General features: G+C 41.2%; 4 protein-coding genes across 4 annotated transcripts in view; 2 read left to right on the forward strand and 2 right to left on the reverse strand.

The window, feature by feature from the left end:
- slc7a8b (solute carrier family 7 member 8b) overlaps positions 1–9,405 on the reverse strand; it is a 13,643-nt gene extending 4,238 nt beyond the window's left edge. The window contains exons 1-6 of the mRNA XM_050032380.1: positions 9,250–9,405; positions 8,560–8,769; positions 6,132–6,336; positions 5,232–5,383; positions 3,732–3,857; positions 2,707–2,860 (exon numbers count right to left, since the gene is read on the reverse strand). Coding sequence (XP_049888337.1) covers positions 2,707–2,860; positions 3,732–3,857; positions 5,232–5,383; positions 6,132–6,336; positions 8,560–8,713 — 791 coding nt within the window. The 5' untranslated portion in view covers positions 8,714–8,769; positions 9,250–9,405. The remainder of the gene's footprint in view (positions 1–2,706; positions 2,861–3,731; positions 3,858–5,231; positions 5,384–6,131; positions 6,337–8,559; positions 8,770–9,249) is intronic.
- Positions 9,406–10,526: 1,121 nt separating this feature from the next.
- Positions 10,527–16,512, reverse strand: prmt5 (protein arginine methyltransferase 5). Its single transcript, XM_050032378.1, has 16 exons — positions 16,360–16,512; positions 15,931–16,049; positions 15,249–15,334; positions 14,930–15,064; positions 14,704–14,816; positions 14,534–14,583; positions 14,262–14,425; positions 14,005–14,166; positions 13,830–13,907; positions 13,177–13,235; positions 12,786–12,908; positions 12,414–12,589; positions 11,996–12,199; positions 11,767–11,877; positions 11,617–11,681; positions 10,527–11,346 (listed from the first exon to the last, which is right to left on the reverse strand). The coding sequence occupies exons 1-16, from the start codon at positions 16,455–16,457 to the stop codon at positions 11,194–11,196; spliced, it is 1,896 nt and encodes a 631-aa protein (XP_049888335.1). The 5' UTR covers positions 16,458–16,512; the 3' UTR covers positions 10,527–11,193.
- A 1,467-nt stretch (positions 16,513–17,979) lies between these two features.
- On the forward strand, positions 17,980–18,951 carry psmb11a (proteasome 20S subunit beta 11a). The gene is made up of 2 exons (XM_050032361.1): positions 17,980–18,483; positions 18,607–18,951. The coding sequence occupies exons 1-2, from the start codon at positions 17,980–17,982 to the stop codon at positions 18,949–18,951; spliced, it is 849 nt and encodes a 282-aa protein (XP_049888318.1).
- Positions 18,952–19,246: 295 nt separating this feature from the next.
- The window catches only part of psmb5 (proteasome 20S subunit beta 5), a 9,170-nt gene continuing 6,060 nt past the window's right edge, over positions 19,247–22,356 (forward strand). Inside the window, exons 1-2 of the mRNA XM_050032892.1 lie at positions 19,247–19,499; positions 21,544–21,850. Coding sequence (XP_049888849.1) covers positions 19,281–19,499; positions 21,544–21,850 — 526 coding nt within the window. The 5' untranslated portion in view covers positions 19,247–19,280. The remainder of the gene's footprint in view (positions 19,500–21,543; positions 21,851–22,356) is intronic.

A 22,356-nucleotide genomic window follows, 5' to 3' on the forward strand; every position in this document is an offset into this window, starting at 1 on the left:
GAAGCTTAGTTGGAGGGACCTGTGGAGTATGGAGGAGAATCGTATTAGATTCCTGGTAGGGGCTACATACGATGTGTTACCAACCCCCCAGAACCTAAAACTGTGGGTAAATGAGGACCCATCATGCCCATTGTGGTCAGGTATCGCAACCTTAAAGCATATTTTGTCAGGCTGTAAAGTTAGCTTGTCACAAGGCCGATATACATGGCGACATAACCAGGTGTTTAAATGTTTAGCTGCAGGCATCGAAGGGAAACGAAGACAGGTGAATTCAGAAGGTGTTAAGGATAGGAGTTTAGTAATGCAGTTTGTCCGTGAGGGAGAGAAATACAGAAGGGATAAGTTAGTAAGGAGGCAAGGGTGTGGCCGCCTAGAAGGTGCTTGTGATTGGGAAATGCAAGTAGATTTAGGGGGAAAGCTTGTTGTTCCCCAGGAAATAGTTTGTACCAGGCAGAGGCCTGACTTAGGGTTGTGGTCAGTGAGTCAACGGATAGTTTATTTCATTGAGCTGACAGTTCCTTGGGAAGACTCAGTGGAAGAAGCCTATGAAAGAAAAAAGCTTAGATATGCAGACTTAGGAGCGGAAGCTGAGTAGCGAGGATGGAAGACTAGGATTTGTCCAGTGGAAGTGGGGTGTAGGGGATTCATAGCAAGATCAGCTGTCTCGCTCCTTGGGGAACTCGGAGTGCGGGGACAGAGTTTGAGGAAGACAGTGAAGGAAATGTCAGATGAAGCAGTCAAGTGTAGCCAATGGATCTGGAAGCGTAGAAATAATGTCAGTTGGGGGCCAGCAGGGGGAACTACTAAGCAGGGTACATAACTCCTTGAGATCAGGTGGAGAGATCCACTTCCTCTCAGGAGGAAATCCAGGAAGAGGAAGGTTATTTAAGTGTGGGAGTGGCCTATTTGAATCCGACCCTGCGTTCCAAATCGCATACTTCTACTATATACTTTTAGTATGTACTGCAGCTGCCCTTAAAAAGTATGTAGTGTAGTATGCAGTATGCATGCAGTATGCATGCAGTATGCATACTATTGGGACACACTACATGCGCCATCACATCGCTCCCTGAACTCCGACCCTCTTGCTCACTTCCGCCGCCGTCCGTAGCGCCACATTTGAATATTTTGTGTTGTTGTACTTTGGAGATGCAGCAAATCTCCTCTCGTCGAGCTCGCCAGAATCAGGCATACCGTCGGAGGTGCTGGAGAGCTCTGTTGCTGTTATGTCATAATGTATGTTGTTGTTTCTAATAAACTGACATGTTCACGTAAACAGTTCCAAGCCTATTATTAGTGACCTGTCTATTGAACTAGTCACCAGTAGGCTTATTAACCCCCTTCACACACAGCTCTCTGTTGCTGGCAGATGTTTGTTGTTAAATATATTTACAGCTATGCAGCTGCTGGCACTATATTCTGTCTGCACGTGAAGCAGCCTTACATTCACATTACTTTTATTTGTAGTGTAACATACTTGCACATTCTTACTACATTACTTAATATGTATTTGACTTTTACTATTTATATATTTACTAGTCTATACTGCTCATACCTGGCCCATAGTGTATTCATATTTAGTCATATTCATTCATTATTTATACCACACTTACACCACTGCCTATACTGGTAGAATCTTCTATATTGTAGTCATAGTTGAACCCTAACATTGATTATACTATGATCACAATAAAGTTGAATGCTGTATCTGTGTTCTTGCAAAACTGTATGATGTGTGACAGTATATAATCAGATCACTGCAGTCCTAATATGTAGTGTCTTAGTATCTTAAATTAAATAAAGCATGTATGAAAGGAAGTGTGGGCGTTGGTTGTACACGCAGCTCTGTAAGTGTGACGTAACTTCCGCTGCGCAAAGGATTGTGGGTCAGAATGGCCAAAGAAGCATGCTGACATGCATACTGCGAAATATGGCCGGATGTAGTAGAACATCCTGGTACTTTTGGCATACTGCATCTGACATACTATTTATTGGGACACACTAATTCTTTTTCTGGCATACTAAATAGTATGGTAGTATGGGTATTGGAACGCAGGGCCTTTTGTTTGAGACCATGCTGCAAGGTGAGTGTGTTTGCTGATCCTGTAAGTTTATTTATCTCTTTTAACTTTAGCTTATATTGTAGTTATGCTATGTAGCGTGTAAAATAGAGTATGGTGAATGTGCTAGGAAAGGTAGTATCAGCACTGCTTCTACCTGGAGCTCGCATGTACGGAGCCTGGGTTTGGTTGAAGGTGGCGGTGCTGTTTGAGCTGAGAAAGCCATGTGTAAGTAAGGTAAAGGAGGTTATTGGGTTGGTGTGGGGAGCAGTGAGACCTGGCATTAGGGAGTGTCTCTGGGACGCCAGAGATCACTGTCTAGCCTCCTGGAGGTGTCGTGGGACCAACTAGACGAAACACTGGTGAAAGGAGGTTCCCACCCGATGACCCGATGCGTATGTTTCTCATGTTTATGTTGATCTTAGCACATTAGTTTTTCTTTTTACAGTTTCATTCTATATGTTGCACTAAAGCCTTTTAGATTTTTTTTCTCTTTCTTCATTAATAAAATCTTAAGTTGTCAATATTTTATTTCTTTTGTTGATTGAATTGTTTTTTAATCCCCCTAGCACAATCCTTTTTTTAATCATTTCATTTATTATGTTATTTTTTTGGGTTTTGTTGTTTGTGCAAATGTTCACATTACCTGTATGGGTCAACCAACTCCTCAGTGACATAGTTGAGGAAGTTCCAGCCTCCGTAAGCAAAGGAGCCTTGTAAGAAGGACAGCGCTATCAGACCGACATCGTAGTCTCGGAAGGTCTCAAAGGCGTGTGTTGGCTCCAACCAGTAATAGTGACCTGCGAACCAAAAAGCAAACGTCAGACTCCATTAAAAAGAGGTCCAACTTAATGTGAGCTGCTTTTCACTACCCAAGTCTGAGCAGCAGAGGGCACTACACACAACATCCAATCTTAAAAGGGCATGCACAGTCTCTGTTATGATTACTCCATGTTATAGACAGCTGCTTTTTGATGACAGATGAAGAAGTTTAATAAGGTGTTTACTACACATGTCATCTACAAAGACATCTGTCTGCTTATGAAACACTCCTATTCAGAGAAGTCTGGTGGGTGTTTTTTTTAACCTCAGCAGCATTAAGAATGTCTTATGAAGTATTTAATTTGTTGAAATCTAGAGACACATTGTTTTAGTCAACTTCTATACAAGCATCTTAATGAACGTGACTATTAATTCCCATTTTTAACAGTTTTAGAATTTAGCCCATTTAATATTATCAACTTTTCTCATATATGGTGGGCAATAATCAACACACAACACAAGGTCTGGACAAAGAAGACATTAATTAGCCTGCATCTCCTGCGTCTCCTGCTGCTATGTCACATAAAGTGGGATATGAGGGGGCTAAGTCACATGAATTACTATGTTTGTATGTGTGGATTATGAGTGGGATAAAGAGCTATCACGTAATCCCCCTTTCATGTTGAAATCATAAATCCTGTGAGGCACAGGGGGACTATGTTGTGATGGTAGCTAAAGTAGGCCCCCTTAAAAAAGGGTTTTACCCCATTCTGTCATCATGCCTTGAGTGAATTTTAAGTTAGGGATCAAGAAATAAAAGATTGTGAACGTGACTCTTTGGAGACATGGACAGCAAGAAGCTCAAAGAACTGTAGTCTGTGTGAAAGAGACTGACAGACCAAATACTACCTTTGCATATTTGGACGACACCCATGATTATGATGAGACCCAAGGCCAAAAGTTTGCCAGCCGTGAAGACATCCTGGACACATGTAGCCCAGCGCACACTGTAGCAGTTCACCCATGTCAACAATACTAAAAAAGACAGTAAGAGAAAGGTTAGAAGTTAGAGTTAAATTTTACCCACAGCCCTTCCACATTGTGTTGGTTTTTTAAAAAAAATATTTTCCACGTTATCTTAACATAAATAACATAGAAACAACACTGATAAAATTAAAGGAAAAAGAAATAAAATATTCATGAGACTTGAGATCTAAGCAGTTTAGTCATTAAAATGTTATGTTTGTCAAATTTAATATATTGGTCTATAGGAGGATTGGGGATTATATGTACATTGCAGTTTAGTAAATGTGACTCTGCTTGCTGATGTAACATACACACGAAGGCTGATTCTTTCAATGAAGTATTGCACTTCCATTAAGTAAGGAACTTGTGAGTGACAGATTAAAAAAAGTCTTCTACAGCCAAGCTTGCACCTCTGTGAGGCTGTGCTTAGGCACAGTGGAACTCTGAGCTAAATGCTAACACATCTTAATTTATTCTAAGTGCTATATCATAGGCAATTGGCCTTGCTTAAGTTCTTGAAGATGTTTCAACGCTCATCCAAGAGGCCTCTTTGTTTTAAACCCTGTGTGGATGTGAACCCTGACAGAGTCGTTGAGGTGAAACATCTGTAAGAAACTCAAGCAAGTCCAGTTGTTTACGATATAGCACTTAGATTTACCATGACCTGGATGACTGAGAATCTTCACCAACATCTTAGTTTAGTGAGTTAGCATGCCAAATCATTCTAAAATCACAATGTGGAGCTCATGTTGGTGCTACAGGAAAAGTCAGAGGATCACCAATCACCATAATCTTTTGGGAACCATGAATGACATCATCTTAATCCATCAGACAGTTCTGGAGAAATTTCAGTCTGGACCAAGGTGGTGGACTGACTGACAGATGGATTGACTGACCAATGACTGACTGACATTACCATCCCCAGAGCCATGCTACTAGCATGACTGAAGAAAATGGTCAAACTCAATGCAGCATGGGCAAAGATATCCTGATTTCTAGTTCTTAGTATGCCTCAATCACTTGCACTGCCCATAATACAACTTAAATGCATCTTCCAGGAATTGTAGTTTACAACACAGGCTTTTTGTTCAAAATTTGTACCAGCTTGTCATCAAGCTAAGTCCAAGATTACTCAAATTATCTCACTTGAGTTTTTTTTTCAGACTTGACAAAGCTCTTTGACAGTTGTTTGACAGAGCATCTTTCTTTAACATGTCATTTAAAAACAATAGAAGAAAAGAAGAGTCTTGACAAAATGAATTCACCGTGCCTGAAACGGTTCCTTCAAAACAGGCTTTGCTATGCTGCATCATAACCTGTATCTGTTAATGCACTAGCCTCAAACAAAAGCCATTTAATCTTCAGTTTAATTTTATGACTCACAAAGGCAGACAGCAGCCAGCAGGCATAAGCCACTCTCTGGGGGGAGGCAGGAAGGGAAGAGGGGCTGCAGGACGTAGTTAGAGAAGGTGAGAGCAATCACAGCCTGGTTAGTGGGGTAGATAACCAACACTGCAATCCACAGACGCAGAAACCTGGGGGACAACACAGGCAGGAGGTTACTGAGACATGTCAATGGACTTGTGTCACACACCAGCAACTGCACACAACCACTGTTCATACACACTGTGGACACAAACAACACTATGCGAGCATGTTAACCCTCGTTACTGCAAAATGTAATGGAAAACAAAAAGATTAAGCGTATTAGCTGAGTGCATTATAGAAATGCACTGGGGCATTGTTGTTAAAGACAAGACAAATGAGTGGAACTGGGTCACTGACATTGTGGGATGCTGGGAATACAAACTACATTAGGAGAGGCTTTAATTATACTGTATGGTGAGCATGGTTGTGGAGGAAGAGGAACAGGGCGAGGGGTTCCTGCAAATTCTCATTAATTACAAAAGGCTCGCTATGACCTTGCCATGTTATTCTTCTAGAACACTTTTACACATCTTGTCAAATAATACTACATGAACCACACTGGACTGGAACACAAACTTTAACACAGGAACCCGTGTTGCAGCAAACATTTGTTTAAACCACTTTGTGTAGAATATTATGTAGATTTAGCATCTTTCAAATGAAACAAAACCATCTCAGTTAACACTGGTGCAGTCGACAGACATTTACTCAGTGCCCTCATGTCAGATCCAATGTAGCGGCCACCCTACCATATTTTAATACCTCCACTTGGACTCACCAAAATCAGAGTTTTTAACATCGTACACTTAGGTGGTTTCATCTTAGCCTGATAATCAGACAAACATTTGTTCTCACCCTGCCAGTCCTCCAAAGATGTCCTTGACATAGGAGTAGTCTCCCCCTGACTTCGGGATGGTCACGCCCAACTCTGCATAGCAGAGAGCACCAATGGCTGTGATAACTCCAGTGGTAACCCATACAATGATGGCCACACCCACTGAGCTAGCATTCTCCAGGACCCCCTTAGGACTTACAAAAATCCCCGATCCAATGATGTTGCCTGAGTTAGTCAAACAACAAACAAACAAACAGAGAGGACAGATTAAAAAACAAAGCTGGATGCTCTGGCTTATCGATGCTACCTTTTGAAAAAATAATGTGAATGCAATAAAACAAGTCGAAAATCTTCTGTATACATAAGCATAACACTGCAGATATGCTCATCAACAGTGGGACAAAAAAAGGATGAAAACAAGCTTCAAACTGATTTCAGGCTGTAAATGAAAAAACACAATTTCCTGTTACGTGATGGCCCATTTCCTGTAGTGCTCACGCTTTGCATCTGATAAGTCTCTTTCCAACACTGAATTACTTCAGGCCTCGTGTGGGGTTCATGAGGATCATAGTTTCCCCATGCTGGGACCACTGCTCAGTCCAGCCCTGGCCCACAGTACATGTTCACACATGGATCTCCAAGTGAATTTTCTGTGTATGGCCCACACTTGGGCTTACAACATTTAGTCCTTGTGGGCTCACAGGCTCATGTTACGGTTTCACACTGGGCCACAATGAATTTTTTGAGCGGTGTTAGCCTGCACATGGACTCGCCAAACCAGTATCCCATGTTTCCCATGATTCCACAAGCTCACTGCTGGTCAGCCCCACGGGGAAAACTGTGGGTGTGTTTGGGATTCATTTTCCTTGACCTTGAAGTAGTCTATGCAATCAAATTGTATTTTGTATTTTACTTATGATATCTGACAAGTAGGTAAAAGTAGTGTGAGGTTTTTTTAGAGTGGTAGCAACACCACAAGAAAGACTGTTAGCATCTTTGGTGTTGCTCCTATTTTTTCTGTATTATATTTACATTGTCTTTGTTTTAGAGGACAGGCTGTGTGTCTGTTAATGCCTGAGGAGATGTCAGAGTGAGTTCATATCTTCTGTGTGACACTTGTGACCAACAAAGTCTGAAGCCAAATAAAGTATGTTACTTTGTTTAAAGCATTCACTGTAAAGATTCAGTGGCTGATAAAAATGAGTGGAAGGATGTAGTATACTCATGTCACTGCCTATGATGGAATGGAAACAAGGTACTCATCACTTCCAATGAAATGGCACACCTGTTACAGCAAAACAGCATCAGTCATCACTTGCTGGATGTATGGGCTGTTAAGCTTGTGACTAAAAGCTATTGATAAATGGTGACAAAGACTGCACTTAAAAGTCTGATCAAGCAAGGCCAACAGTGATAGTTGCATGGATTAGATACATTAAGAAAGACTGCCTTAAAATTACTCTTGCTCTCTTTTTGTTGATCAAATCTGGTTAATTTAACTTTTTTGAATGTGAGTATCATATTGATTTCACTAACAATAAATACATTTGAACATCCTGTTCTTCAAAATGAGGGCACAGCTACTTCCTGTCAGAGGTACAGCAACCACACTCCAACCATGCTTAAGACGACAATGGTAAATGCAGTCTCAACAATGGTGGACACATTCATTAGTGGAATTGCTTTTTATTGACGTTTTTTTTTTCTCTGCATGTAGGCAGAGACTGCAGGTTTCATGGCAGCCAACAGCTCCCTGGAAACATGACAGTGACGATGAAAGAGCATGTGCAAGATGTACGATGCTGGGCGTGCACTGAGGAGGCCCAGTAGGCTAATCACAGTGGAGACAATGAGGGGGAGATTCCAGTCATAAAGGCTCAACCACTTAGAGAACAATGTGAATGGTTGTATTTCTTGAGTCAGTGCAGCTCGATGGTGTTACAATTTCTTTACTAATAGCCTATAAAGGAAGATGGCTCCATGAAAATACTTTCAGCATGAGAAAATATTACTTTGGTGGCTGGGACATGAAATTAGACCTCACTACACATATGAGGGGTTTGTGACACAGACAAGCTGTAAAATACCTGTAATGAATCCCAAGTAAAACCAAATAATCAAAACCACAGCAATCCTAAAATTTGTTTTACTGAGGTTATATTTGACAGCTTGTTTGTGTCAGAAATCACTCATTTGGACCAATGATAACTTATTTGTTGTTGACAGAGGCCTTTAAAGAATGAAGGGGAAGGCAAAGTCATTTTGAACTCACCCTCAGCCAATTATTTAAGCCCAAAACATAGCCTACTTATGACAATAAAGCATGATAGTATGATGATACATAATCTACAATAATCAACTCCACTATTATATCCTTAATTCTAAAATGTGATTGAAGCTTAATATGCATTATTATGTGTGAAGGAAACACCAAATGGATGAACATACCTATTATAATAGCACAGGCGCTGACTAGGCCGATCTGTTTTTTCAGAGCCACCCCGGATCCTCCCGCATCTTTCCCCACATCCGACTGGGAGCGTGGGGTCTCCGACTGACTGCCCCCGCCGCTGCTGCTCCGCTTCCTCGGACCCTCGGTCATCCTGAGGTCCTGTCCAGCCTGTCTCCCTCTTCTGTGGGCAGCGCCTCCTACTCAGTCTACCAACACATTAATAAAGTATGAAGGCCGAATTGTTTGAAAAACTTTCCTACGGCCCATTGTTTATCAAAAATGCTGATGGCAGTTTCCATCTTTTGTTGGCTACAGTAACGTAGTGCTAAAATTAGACACCACGTCCCAGCATTAATAATTCAGAGTGCTGCATGATATAAGGCCCGGGCGGCCACTCTGTCCGGAAGGTTACCTACTCGTGACAACAAACAAACCTTGAATTGATATGAGTTTTTTTATACTTATTTATTAAAACGACACATGTAACGTTAGTTTATAGAAGTACATACAAATGTTGAGATATTAAGGTTCAAATTCACGTCTCGCGACAGGACCAACCCAAGTCTCTTTCCCTGTGTAACCAACAAGACTGTTGAAATTGGCAATTAACTCATCAGCACTAACTTCATGCTCTTTGTTTTGTCGTATAAACCTCGAGCAACAGCTAAAAAGGGAGGAGGACCCACCTTTCCGGCAGCTGCGGTGACTTGAAAACCCCCTGAAAGAAAGCTCCCTGTTAAGTGACGGACTTCATATTCAGCACAAATTCGCGTCGCGGGTGGCGGTGATAACAAAAGACCTCCAGCTGACAGCCTCGATAAATAGAAAACCTTGTTATTTTCAGCCAATCAGCGCGGCCCAAACTGTCAACACGTCTCACGCCCCGCCCTCTGTTGTGAGGACCCTGAGCTCCTTTTCTCCCCATTGACAATATACACAACCTGAAGACACACTCCGGACATCCTTAGAGACTGGCTTAAATGCAACACTTGATAAAAATTTTATTGCCCATTTTTATATATTTTTAAGGCATATCCATAGTACAGCATATTTCAAATAAGGGTGAACAAAATAAGTATTGGTATTACCCTTAGTTGCTCATATGAACATTAAAGATGACTAACCACCAGTTTTGAAGTTACAGCATGTAAGAAATTCATAAGTGTAATCTTGTCATTGTACATGCCTGCTAAATAATTATGCTTCATGGTCTATGATCTTACATAGATGAGTCTACTGTCTACACTTTCAATCTATAGTTCATCAGGCTGGCTTCACCACTTACATCCTCTTTTGACCCCAGTTAAGTATGTAACTGCAACTTCTAAAATATGATCAAATGAGTGTATGCAACATGACAAGACCAGACATCTTTGCAGGCTTCCATTCACAGACTCAAAGTAATGTTAGGCTAATGTGCAAGTTAGAATTGATGGGTGTAAGGAGGTTGAGTATGTCAGGCTCCAGAAATGCTCATGCCGACATCACATCATACTGAGCCGGATCAGTGTCAGCTGTGACTGAAGAGCATATTTAGGTGCTTTTGTTGTGTTTATGAGAGTTAAATTAATCTTGACAGTCGTGCTGATGCAGAAATACACTTGTTCACTGCATTATTGTCTCTGATGTGTAAGTAGTCAGGAGCCCTGCTCCTGTGCTAATGAGGTATGAGGCTCCTGAGATCATTTCTATTCACAGCAGAGTAAGAGTACACCTGCCAGTTATAACTCTATCGCACACAATAGGTGAAGGTGAGCTGAGAATACTACCATTATTCATTTGTTGTGGCCCTGTGGATTGTGATCTGAGGGTGACATCTGTTGGACAACTCACATCCTTACGGCCAGCTCATTTAAACTAAAAACACTGCTGTTGCTGTCATGCAAAAAGAATTTAAAACGAATTAACATTTAAATCCTAAAAACTTGCAGTGCATTGTGGGAAAAGTGCCAAGCAAATGAAGAACATTACAGTGTTGTTTTTATTGACATGGTTCAAACATACATAAACAAAATAACAAACGGTATGAACAGACGGCCCCCAAACAATACGGTGTGTGACCTGAATAGTGTAACCTTCCTCTGCCCCTCTTGTGTAGAGGAGAAGGGTATTTCATCAGCATCTAAGTATTGGGATGGAATGTGTTTGATAAGGCAAAGGTCCTGTTGGATTGAGTATGTATGTCTGCAACACCTGTTCAGAACAGTAGGGGGAAGAGACGACATTAAAAAATAAACCAGTGGCGAGGTGTTTGACCTAATCTGAAGGAGACAATCTCACAGCAATAATACACTTTGTGTACAGGTGATAGTCCATGCCTGCTGAAAACAGACTTCAAAAACACAAACTGAAAAATCTGGTTTATCCAATCAGCTTCTTCATAGCTGGCTAAAAGTGCCCACCACTGGTAATTTTAAAACCCCGACCGCACATAGGAGTTTTGCACCACAAGTCCAGGTTTTAACTGTATATATAAAAAGAACCAAGACACCTTCACTTTTAGTGCCACCAACTTTAACAGAAACGTGTGTGTACGCCCGAAGAACCAGGACAACCTTCACTTTAACTGCCACCAAGTCTAACAGAAACGTGTGTGTATGCCTGTAGACGGACGTGCTGATGCATCATCTTCACAGGCCAATGGTGTAGGAGCGCCCTGCTGGATTGTGAATGGCAGAGGAGGAGGGCTCGGTCACGGCCCATTCGTACCACACCTTCTTCCCGTTGTTGCAGCGCCAAAATCGCACTGTGACATCATCATCTCGGCATATGGAGATAGGTTGCTGTAGGGAGGAAAAATTTGAAGTAGAAGTTAGGATTAATATGCGAATGCAATGATGCATACTAAAAACGGAGCATCTCAAAGACAGGGGGAATACAGGTGTTCCAGCACAGACAGTATGAGAGAAATAGTGTTTTATTTGACCATTAAACATATAAAAATGTTCAAGCAGAAACCCAAAATACAAGTATGAATCTGAAAATAAGCACAATAGATCCCCTTTAAATGCAGAAGACCAAAGAATTTTATGAGCACTGATTGTATAACTTACTTTGAGGGGGAACAGGATGGGGAACCAGGAGAACATTCCAGGTGAATGTGTATCTGGTTTTATACCTGCCACAAACAAACACAATATAAACAAAAATATTCAAATCTAATCTTAACACAACGTGACTTCCTTTTTATAAAGGTTACTTACTGAGTGTGACATCTTTGTACAGCGTGGTCTCAAAGTAGCCAGCAAAACCATGGAGCACCGAGTTACAACCCACTGAGAATTTGAGGCACTGATACCGGTTGTTGTTCATATCTGAAAAGAAGAAAGAATGGGTGGTCAACATATCCAAAAAACAAAACCCCATCATATCAAAGTGTGTAGTACACTTGTAACTTGGCGTACAGTATGAGTTTAGTGTTCTTGTGTCTACCTGTCGTGGGGTGTTTGAAGGTGAAGCACGGTTTGGGCTCAGCCAACTGGTGGAAGTTATGGAGCCGCACTACGTAGGGCGTCTCAAAATGGCACTCTGGGTCCTTGTCACGTTCCCTGCAGCCCCGTACTTCGTTGTAAAGCTTGGAGGAGGACAGGGGGGCCAGAAAGGATGTGTAGGAACAGGGGATGCTCACTCCGTCATCTGAGCGTGAAAAGGGGCAAAGAGAAAGTGATTTGAGATGCGAGGAAGCATGGAAGGTAATGGAGGATGACAAATGCCTTCCTCATGTTAGTTGTGGTAAACAGCTGAAGGTGCTCTGCATTCAATGACCCTTTTATCTACAGTGTCTACATATGTAGTTGATGATAAAATGGAGCAACCAAGACAGTTCACTTTAACCACAACACTAACATACCTTTGAGAAAGTGCTGCGCTCCATCTAAGCACTCAGGAGAAAGTTCATTGTCGCCAAACGATCCCAGCAGCTCGCTGACGATGATGTCGGCTTTCTCAGGTGCTGCCCAATCCCGCATGTCACATGACACCACTGTTACCTGATCGCCCCACTCCTCAAAGCGCCAATTCTCCAGCCTGAACAGATAGGGACCAGTTAAAATGTTTGTGCATGAAATCAATACCACCAGCATTTAAAATTTCTAGGCTCTACAAATTGGTTTACAATAAGACAAGAAATATCCTAGATGATGAAAGTTAAACTGCAAAGGCAAAAGTTCACCTATAAATATTTTCCCCCACTGACATGAGCTTTGAAATATATTCTACTCACGTGATTACAGCATTAGGATTTTTCTCCACAGCATACACCTTCAGCTTCCTGTCTGCCTGGCTGGCAGCACGCAGGGATGCATTGACCAGGGGACCCCGACCTGCTCCCAACACCATCAACACCCTATGAGAAAGGACAATAACATTTTTGAGGTTGCTGCAAGCACTGCTTCATGACTCATCTCACCACTGGAGTTCACTGTCATTATTTTCTCCAATATGTTACCCTGTTAAGCTACTAGAGGAATGATATAAAGCTTTGTCTGGGGAGGAGTGTGTTGATTGCAAAATTTAATCTAAAGGTATGAGTCAAAATCCACACAAACAGCAATTAAAGAATTTAAACTCTATCTTCTTGTTGTTTATACACAGATTTGGGTACGGATACTCACTGAACGTTTGTGTCTTTCTGCTCCTCTGGAACTCTGTCAAGCAGACATTTATATACAGCCTGTGGACACAAGGACAAAGCAGAAGAATCAATATGTTGTGGGTCTTGTCTCACCCTAACTTCACAGAAAAACAGACATGTCAGTGGTGTGAGAGTGCTACACAAGTGACAGTATCACTTGTGCATACAGGCTCCCATTAGTTACTAATGCAAACACTGAGAGGGGAACGAATGAAATATTTTTTTATTGAAATGAAATATTTTCTTTGAGTAAGGTTGGTGTAAGAATGGATAAGATAACTACTGTAACTATGCTTCCATTTTTTTTGCCTTAAATGTGTTATCAAACCACTGGGTCCCGGGGCCTGAATTTCAGGACACGACCGCACACATATAAAGCAATGTAAGGTGCTGCAGCTTTTAATAGTTAATGTTACAAAACATCAACTTTAAGTTGCCATGTAAGGTGCAGACACACAAATTGATTTTATAAAATTTCATTCCTCTGTAAACAAAGACACTTTTCAGGAGGCTACACAAGGAGCCTGCATCTTTAAGACTTAACATGCCCACAGTGTAAATGTTGTTTACAAATTCACAACAGATACAGTGTAGTAGATGTGTGTGATTTAACGGCTGAATTTCAGGTCTTACCATTTGGTACTGGGAATATTTAATCGGATCCTTCTCAAACACCTCATAAGTCTGAGACTCCAGGTTGTCCATGAGTGGCTAAAGGGAGGAAAATAATATACCTTCAGTTTTCATCATCAAAAAGGTTAACAATTTTTTTCCCCAAATACTTGAAAACAAAACAGCACGTCCTTACCTGGAGGGGAGACTGCAAGTAGTCTTCATAGCCCTTTGCGAAGAGCTCGTAGGCATTGGGTGCAGGTCGGTTCTGGTTGAGGTATTCAAGGTACTGCAGGTAGGAGCGAAAGTCCTTCTCAGTGTGGCGACTGGTGCCTGTGAAGATGAACTGGGCCTCCAACTAAGAAATGAAATGAAAGTTTTAATTTTTTAATTAAAAACAACACTTCTGCATTTGGCTGGTGATTAATTTCAGTTGAATCTGTGGAATTATACCTTGAAAAGGCTGAAGATTATTCGCTGATGGGCTTTTGACAGAACAGGGAAGCCCTTCTTGTTCGTTAGGAAGATGCTGGTGGGAAGTATGGCTGCTTTGACAGGTTCCCCGAGCCACTTATCAATCACTGCCTCTGACGGCATGTCCGCTCCAAGTTCAATAGCTTCAGGAATACAAAAAGAAGTGCATTTTCAGTTGCAGACAGGACCATGATTATTTTTTAATGCACTGACTTTGCCCCAGGCTGTTGCTTCACAGTGTGCTCTCTCACCAAGACAAATCCTCTTGTTGTAATCACAAAGGGTTCTAAATGAGTGCCACCTAAAAGGAGCAGAGACAAGTAAACAAAGTGAGTCACGATTTTAAAGGAAATCAATGACAGCTATTTTAGCATGCAGACAACACCCGACTGCTCAGGAAGTGGAGTGGCATGAAACTAACCAGCTCCAGGTCTTCTCATCAACACTTGTGTCATCAATGCAAGTACTCGGTTCATTCTCAATCAGATCTTCCCGTGTGTCCTCTGATGCCATCAGCGGGACACGAATCCAGAACTAGTCAAAGGACAACATCAGTTAGCTGATAAATTCAACTGTCTATCTGACGTCTCTGCTATATAAAAAGACATCAACACTGTTATGTTGGGGTTGTCAATGCTGTGTCTTACATTTGAGGTGTGGTGTCCAGTGTGGATGTGGTTTAGCAGCAGACGGGCTAGATTGGCACAGTTAGAGCCTCTTAGAGGGATCATGAAGACAGGCAGACCCAGGTAGGCTGAGAAGTTTAACTCCTGTGCCAGAGCCTGACGAGAAAAATAGGAAAAAAAATGACGAGAGCATGACGGTATGAAACAAGGAGACAGATTAGGGCTGACAGACTGGACAAGATAAATTCACTCATGCCATAAAATCTTGACATCAAAGAACCATTTTTAGCATCAACATCCACAAGCACATCAAGGAAATTGTCCAAGTTGAGGAACTTACAGCCTCTGAGTTTCTGCGCTCTGTCTCGATTTCTGCATCTGCGTCGATCCATGGAGAGAGCTTTCCAACGATAAGAGTATTCCAATCTAGGAAAAACACAACAGCTAGTTTAAAAAAAACATCACCTGGCTTATTATAGTTTCATATCGATCCTTTGATTCATCTAAGATCTCCACTACAACATTATCAATTTTACTGGCCCCATGAAGCTAATATTTTAACTGTACCCCAACTCTGACATGACAATCCTTTTCATTAGTGTTGCTACAACAGAAAGACCAATGGGAAAAAACAATGTTGCAGCAGCCAAGTTATACATTAACAATTAACAATTCACTAAAATTATGTTTGATATCTGCATCTTAAGTTATGTCTCCACGAGCTCTTACAATGTTATTTCTTCTAGGAGTGTTTGTAATACTATATACCTGGTCTGCTCCGTGAAACTTTAATCGTGTATTCATATGATTACATTTTCTAGCTCTGTGGTTCCCGTTTTCTAAAATTCCCAGAGTCAGACATTGAACCCCTGTTTCCACCATCATAATCACCCATCAATCCATCCATCAAGGGCCTCTTATAGTACACAGTGGTATAACTCGGCCTCTTATTTACTGACACAAGTAAGATAATGAATACGAACGCCTGACATTATAGAAGATAGGAGGGCAGAAGGACAAACCTCTTCCACAGAGCAGCAGGTCTGATCGGGTATGGGCACCGGGTCGGGTTTTCGCGGGTTCCAACTCAAACTCTCTCTTGAACCTCGGGTGGAACAGGGGCATGCAGAGGAAGTCAAATCTGGACACAAGAGAAAGAAAGCACATCGCGTTAACATCAATATCATTGTTAAGGTCACGAAGAGGTGAAGCGCGAGACTGTTAAGTTATTATTCCCCAGCTAGTTCTCACAATGCTAACTGAATAGTCTACATTAGTGTAATTAACACTTCACTCTATTATCAAGCATCATTGTGATTGGGCACGTGCTGGTAATTCACCGGCTAGCTTAGCAAGCATCACGCACTGACATTATGCTAACAGACCAGCGCGTCCCTCCAAAAAGCTCACTTTTACTTAAAAGAACTCGCGGAGTGAAACACTCTCCTCACCCAAGTTTGGCGACCGCAGCTAAAGTGTCCGCGACCTCCGGCACACAATTCAAATCTCTCCCGCAGGACACCCTGCTCCCCGTACTGCCGGACGCCATGATTTTAGCCGACTGAATGGAATGACTGGAACCGTGCCGTAGCTGTGGAAACTGACGCCATCTTGGATCTGCAAGGATGCGCTGGCTCATTTGAAAGCCTGAGGATGTTGATCCAAAATGGCTTTTCTCGTACTTCAGTTACATGTCTCGTAAAATCCCGCGATAACTGTGCATCCAGAGTCTTTAGTTAATGAATATTGATCTGAACAGTTGATGTTTTCATGTCAAAGCTTTGATGTCATTTTAAAAGTCTTTCTTCAGAAATGTTTTGCAAGTCATTTTTATACTGTTAAATAAATTAAAGTAAAAGCCATGAAAATAAAATGTACTGTTAGAAAAAGAATATAATTTGTTATACTCTTGTTATGTCCCATCAGAATTATTACTTAAGTTCCTTTATAACTAGCTAATGTTTTTTTCTTTCTTTTTTATTGAAAAATTTCTCATGTACACAAAATGGCTTTAAAATATGTGCATTACATCATTAGGATCAGGTGCATACAAAAGAGACAGAAAAAAAACGGACAAATCAAATTAGATATTGAAATATCAAAAAAAGGCTATAATTAAAAAAAAAATACACAAAGAAATAACAAGACTAATAGGCCTAAAAATAAATTAAAGGATAGAAGGTTTTGCTAGTTATGCTAAAAAGTTTCATTGTGTTTATATTTTTAGTGAATTTAAGGACTGTGAAATAAAAAGGTAACTCTTTATGGAACACACTAAACTTAGGTTTCACTTACTTGGAGTTGTGTAAATAGAACTTCTCAAGTATATGAATGTTATTAACCAGAAAGGCATCCTCGCTATTACCCATGTGGAGTCCATATGTCATTTGAGAAAGTTTCCAAGTTTAAGACTTGTGCAAAAACATTACTCATGTTGTTGTTGCTGTAGCGTGTCTCTGGGCCATTTTAGACACAGCTACAGGATGGAAAGCAGGTTTGTCATAAGATCCTGCTGATGTTGGTTGGTGCCTTTTTTAAACAACAAACTGAAAATGATAATAAAAAAGATATGTATGAACCTGCACAAAACTAGCTAGATGACTCTGTCACTCATCAAACATAGGGTTTGCAGAAAAGGGCTTCTCTGGATATTACTTTCACAGAGGGTAGGATAAAATATCGCTTACATCGGCTCGAATGGTTTTGATCATAGGTCTATACGTGTGGTTGTGTGTGTGTGCAAGGTGTCATATTTGGGAGGGCTATATAAGGGTAGAAGGTTGGTCTTTTAGAATAGATGAAGAAAGACTAGGTGGCAGCGGTCATCATTTCCAAATGCAGAGGGATTTACAAGGTTTGTGACTTTGACAGGTTTTTCTAAGGATGATCTCTGGTATAATCTGTGTTTAAGGAGTACTTCTTGCCTGCTCATTTCTGGGAGAGGAATCTATCCGTATCTGCTTCATTACACAGTTATGGCTTTGGAAGATATCTGTGGCTTCAAACACACTCCTGTGCATCACAAGTGGTTTCCTGACTCTCATTTTGAAGATGCACCCTCATCTTTTCATATGACTGACTATTACAACTTTGAATTGGAGCGACTACAGAAAGCTGAGAGAAACAGTGGGATCACTCTGCAATTCTCCATACCAACTTTGCCATACTCTACTCCTTACAACCACAGATGGCCAATCCCTTTCCCCCCAGCTAAACATTCAAAGACAGTCCGCAGGCCTTTCCCTCTGTCTCATGGAACAACGACCTTGGGTTTCATCTTCCAAGGTGGGGTCATTGCAGCTGCAGATACACGTGCCAGTGCTGGGGGGCTTGTTGCCTGTCCAGCTGTTCACAAGATTACTCCTATTCACTCCCATTTAGTCGTCACCTCCTCTGGTAGCGGCGCAGACTGCATGCTGTGGGAGCGAATTCTGGCCAGAGAGATCAGACTCTACCAACTGCGTCACAAACGTTGCCTGTCAATACGTGGCACTGCCAAGCTCCTTTCATTTATGCTGCACCCCTTTAAAGGGACTGATGTATGTGTGGCTCTTACACTTTGTGGCTGGGATAAGGAAGCAGATAACACTGAGTGCACAAAAAGGTCAGAAGACTCATCCTTAATTAGTGATGACAGTTCCTCAGCTGTTGCTAGTAGTCAAGATGTTACCACGATGGAACATTCTGCATCCCCAAACAATGGCCCAAAGCTGATATATGTGTGCAGTGATGGAGCCCGATTGCAGGGGGACATCTTTTCTGTGGGCTCAGGCTCTCCCTATGCTTATGGAGTCCTGGATGGAGGGCTGAGTTGGAGCTTGAGTAAAGAAGAGGCCATCTCCTTGGCAAGAGAAGCAGTGTTCAGAGCCACTCACAGGGACGCCTACTCAGGAAACAATGTGGACCTCTTCCACATCACAGCCCAGGGATGGAGCCAAAGAAAGAGAGAGGACTTGAAAGAGGAATATTATAGAGAGATGGAGAGGAGGGTGAAGATAGTGAAGGAAAGAAAAAGAGTGGCCGCAAAAGATGCTTCAGGATGAAGCAAAAAAGTGGGAACTCACGCGGGGGCTTACCTTTAGTGTCAGTGACCCTCTTAAGAGTTTATGCACTATTGTCAGTTAGCTAGAATAAATATTGAATTAATAATTCATGTACTCTAGCATAGCAAGAATTATTTAATTGCTGTAGCCTTGAAATGTTTTTGTTTGCCTAGGTCACAGAGTTTACACAGCCTATTTTTACCTTTACAGTAGTAAATCCACAGTCCGCCACAAACACAGGGGGCGCTGTGTGATTATTCCAGCATGACTCAATAAATTTTCGTACCCTAATCCGCCGGAAGTAGCTTGCTCATCAGAGAGTTTCAAAGATGGCTCTTGCTAGTGTGTTGAACAGTGATTGTGCGAATTTTTCATTTGATAATTGTCAACCAAATGGCTTTGGTTGTGGACAGAGCAGTCTGGGATTTGACGCTACGCCGGGAGACGGTCTTAGTTTTTCCGTCAAAAACCCGCTGTGTGCCGTGGACGAGGATGACGTCGAAAGGAAAATAGAGTTCCTGCACGGGACCACCACCTTAGCATTCAAAGTAAGTAAATTAGTATCTAACTGTGGCTGCTTTTACTGTAAAACTGTAACTAATTGATTAGTTGTCACAATAGACGTTTGCTGAATTATTCAGACCCTATACACCATGTTGGAGGGCTCACAAAATGCTACATCTCGAACGTTAGCATGCTAGCATGGCTACAAACCGCTTTCTCATTGCAGATGTCCACACAACGTTGGCTTTATGAGGATTTGTGTTAAACATGTCTGCCTTCAAAGCAAATGGGAGAACCCGAGCTGGTCATACCCGTGCGGTTTTGACAGCCACGACAGTAACGTTATTTACCGCAGAGTTAGGTGTCACAAGTTAATACTAACAGCAGTTAACGTTATGCCTTAAATGCACCTGCATGAATGGGAAACAAGGTGACAGCTCTGTACTTGTGCATTATCCACATGTGACTTTTGTTTGGCGTAATTAGATAACTCACAAATCACGTAGGTCTATGTGTATGCTGTTTAGTCATTGCTCAACACAATAAAATGAAGATGACCTGAATTTGCACTTTCCATAATGTTGTATCAGCTTGTTTGTTTCTAATAGTATAGGTGCTTATTTGCATTATGGAATAGAAGCCAAATACAATAAAGAGCTATCTTAAAGTATTTATTGTCTGTATTAAGTCATTTATTTATCTGTCAAATTCAAACATATCACTTACATGGAAGAAAAAAGGTCTTGGACATTTAAACACAGTTGTCTATTCGCCTTGCTCTTTAGATTTGCCATTTGGGCTCTTTCAACCCAAATACAATATTATTTATGCCCATAAAAAGACATTTAACTGTACATCAGAGGATCAAAATTTAAAAATGTAAGTTAATGTATTCAGTGATGTTATGTCCTGGTTGGTTTTTAGAACATCTCTGGTAGGAAGGACGTATTTTTTCAAATGTATATATTTCTTCAGTTAATTGTACTGTCTTGTAGATGAGAACTGTGAGTTTCCATACCAGATTGTCTAAGTATTGTTTCAGAACCAGACGTAAAGTTGTGGCCTCCCTAGAAAAGGTCAAACATAAGACATATGAAAATATAGGTATATTGGCCTTTTAAAGTTGATGAGTCATGTAACAGTAACACACCACAAATTTATCTCACAACAGAAAGGAAAGAAAGATGAACACTGTAAGAGTAAAGAACAAAGTAGGAGCTCCCTAAAGCAAAATTAATAATGTCAACAAAAGAGGGAATGGGGTATCTAAAAAGTTCAGGTAGTCTTTGTGATTCGAAGATTTAAACTAGGCGTAAAAGATGACTAAAGTAGGTCCATTTACATTCCACTGAATGGATAGGGGGATACTGTTGAATTGTAATTATCAGCAAATCCTGTTAAAACTCTAAACCTAACAATGAATTCATGGGACTAAAAAGATAATAGCCTGATATAGGCTCTGCCTCTGTGCCACAAAATGCCATTGTTGTCCAAAAACTATTAAAAACACATAAAAGAGCCATACTATTGCATTTGGTTGACATATTTTCATTATGATGAAAACTGCAGGCTTTTTACCCTCACACTGTCAAACAAGCAGAACAGTGTAAATACTGAACAACATCCCTGCAGTTGGTTTTGGTCTCTTCAGGGGATTTGTTGATAAAAAGAAAAGATAGAATAACGCCAACTTTATCCCTTAATCCCTGAGTGTGGAGGGGAGGTGGTAGATGAAAACCTCCCCAGAAGTCGTCTCCCTCTGACTGGCCAAATCTGTTGTCTTCACTTTAGTATTATACGGCTGTTGTGACTGACACTTCAGTGAAAGAGGATTTTGTGGGGAAGAGCAAAGGTCTTCACTTTTATCCAGCAGCTTTCTGGCAGAGCTGAGCCATATATTGCACCTCTCTGACAGGTGTAGAGCAGCAGCAGATTTCTGCTTTATCTACACACAAATACGAGTTAGCTAATAGGTAATTAAACTGCACATACTGATTACTGAGCCATAAGTGACTGCTGTGTGTGTGTGTTCCCCTCCTGCTGTACTGTGCTTACTAATGGCATCCCCCCTGCTGTTGCCTCTCTCAGTTCCAGCATGGTGTTATTGTAGCGGTGGACTCCAGGGCCACAGCAGGCTCCTACATTGCCTCGCAGACAGTAAAGAAGGTGATTGAGATCAACCCCTACCTGCTGGGTACCATGGCTGGAGGAGCTGCAGATTGTAGCTTCTGGGAGCGCCTGCTGGCTCGCCAGTGCCGCATCTACGAACTCCGCAACAAGGAGCGCATCTCAGTGGCAGCAGCCTCCAAACTGCTTGCGAACATGGTGTACCAGTACAAGGGCATGGGACTCAGCATGGGAACCATGGTGTGTGGCTGGGACAAGAGAGGGCCAGGTAAATACAACAGCTGTATATAACACGTGGCTTATGTCAGCTTATTATCTAAAACTGGATTTCAACTATTAGAAAAATCTACAGCTGCCAACAAAATTGATTATTAATGATTTGTATTGAAGTATTTCTATAATTAACTTATAACATCTTTTCCAGAATAGAATTTATTTTTAAAATTTGTGAATATACACTATCTTAGATTTTTTTTGCCTATATTTATTCAGTTTTTGTTGTTTGCAGTTTTGTACTTGAATGAGAGATAAGTGGGCTTTGCAGTGTTATACAATATATTATTAGATTTAAAACTAGACATAAAAGTAGACATTAAACTACAGGGCTCAACAATAAGGATTGCCCGATTGCCCGGGGCAAGTAAAACTCACGGTCGGGCATGTAAACTAACAACTCACTTGCCCGATCGGGCAAGTTGCTAAAAATAGTAAAAGTTAATAACTAATTGATAAAATAAATGTATTTTAAAACGTGCTCTTCTGCTCTGATGCAGC

This window comes from Epinephelus moara, chromosome 21, assembly GCF_006386435.1.
Source record: "Epinephelus moara isolate mb chromosome 21, YSFRI_EMoa_1.0, whole genome shotgun sequence".
Taxonomy (NCBI): Eukaryota; Metazoa; Chordata; class Actinopteri; order Perciformes; family Serranidae; genus Epinephelus; species Epinephelus moara.

Coding starts and splice junctions, on each gene's coding strand:
- prmt5 (XM_050032378.1), bottom strand. CDS start 16,457: ATGGCGTCCGGCAGTACGGGGAGCAGGGTGTCCTGCGGGAGAGATTTG. Junction 15,065..15,248: donor AGCGCAGAAACTCAGAGGCT/GTAAGTTCCTCA, acceptor TTTTCTCGTCAG/GCTCTGGCACAGGAGTTAAA. Junction 13,908..14,004: donor ACTTGCAGTCTCCCCTCCAG/GTAAGGACGTGC, acceptor TCCTCCCTTTAG/CCACTCATGGACAACCTGGA.
- psmb11a (XM_050032361.1), top strand. CDS start 17,980: ATGACTGACTATTACAACTTTGAATTGGAGCGACTACAGAAAGCTGAG. Junction 18,484..18,606: donor CACTTTGTGGCTGGGATAAG/GAAGCAGATAAC, acceptor GCATCCCCAAAC/AATGGCCCAAAGCTGATATA.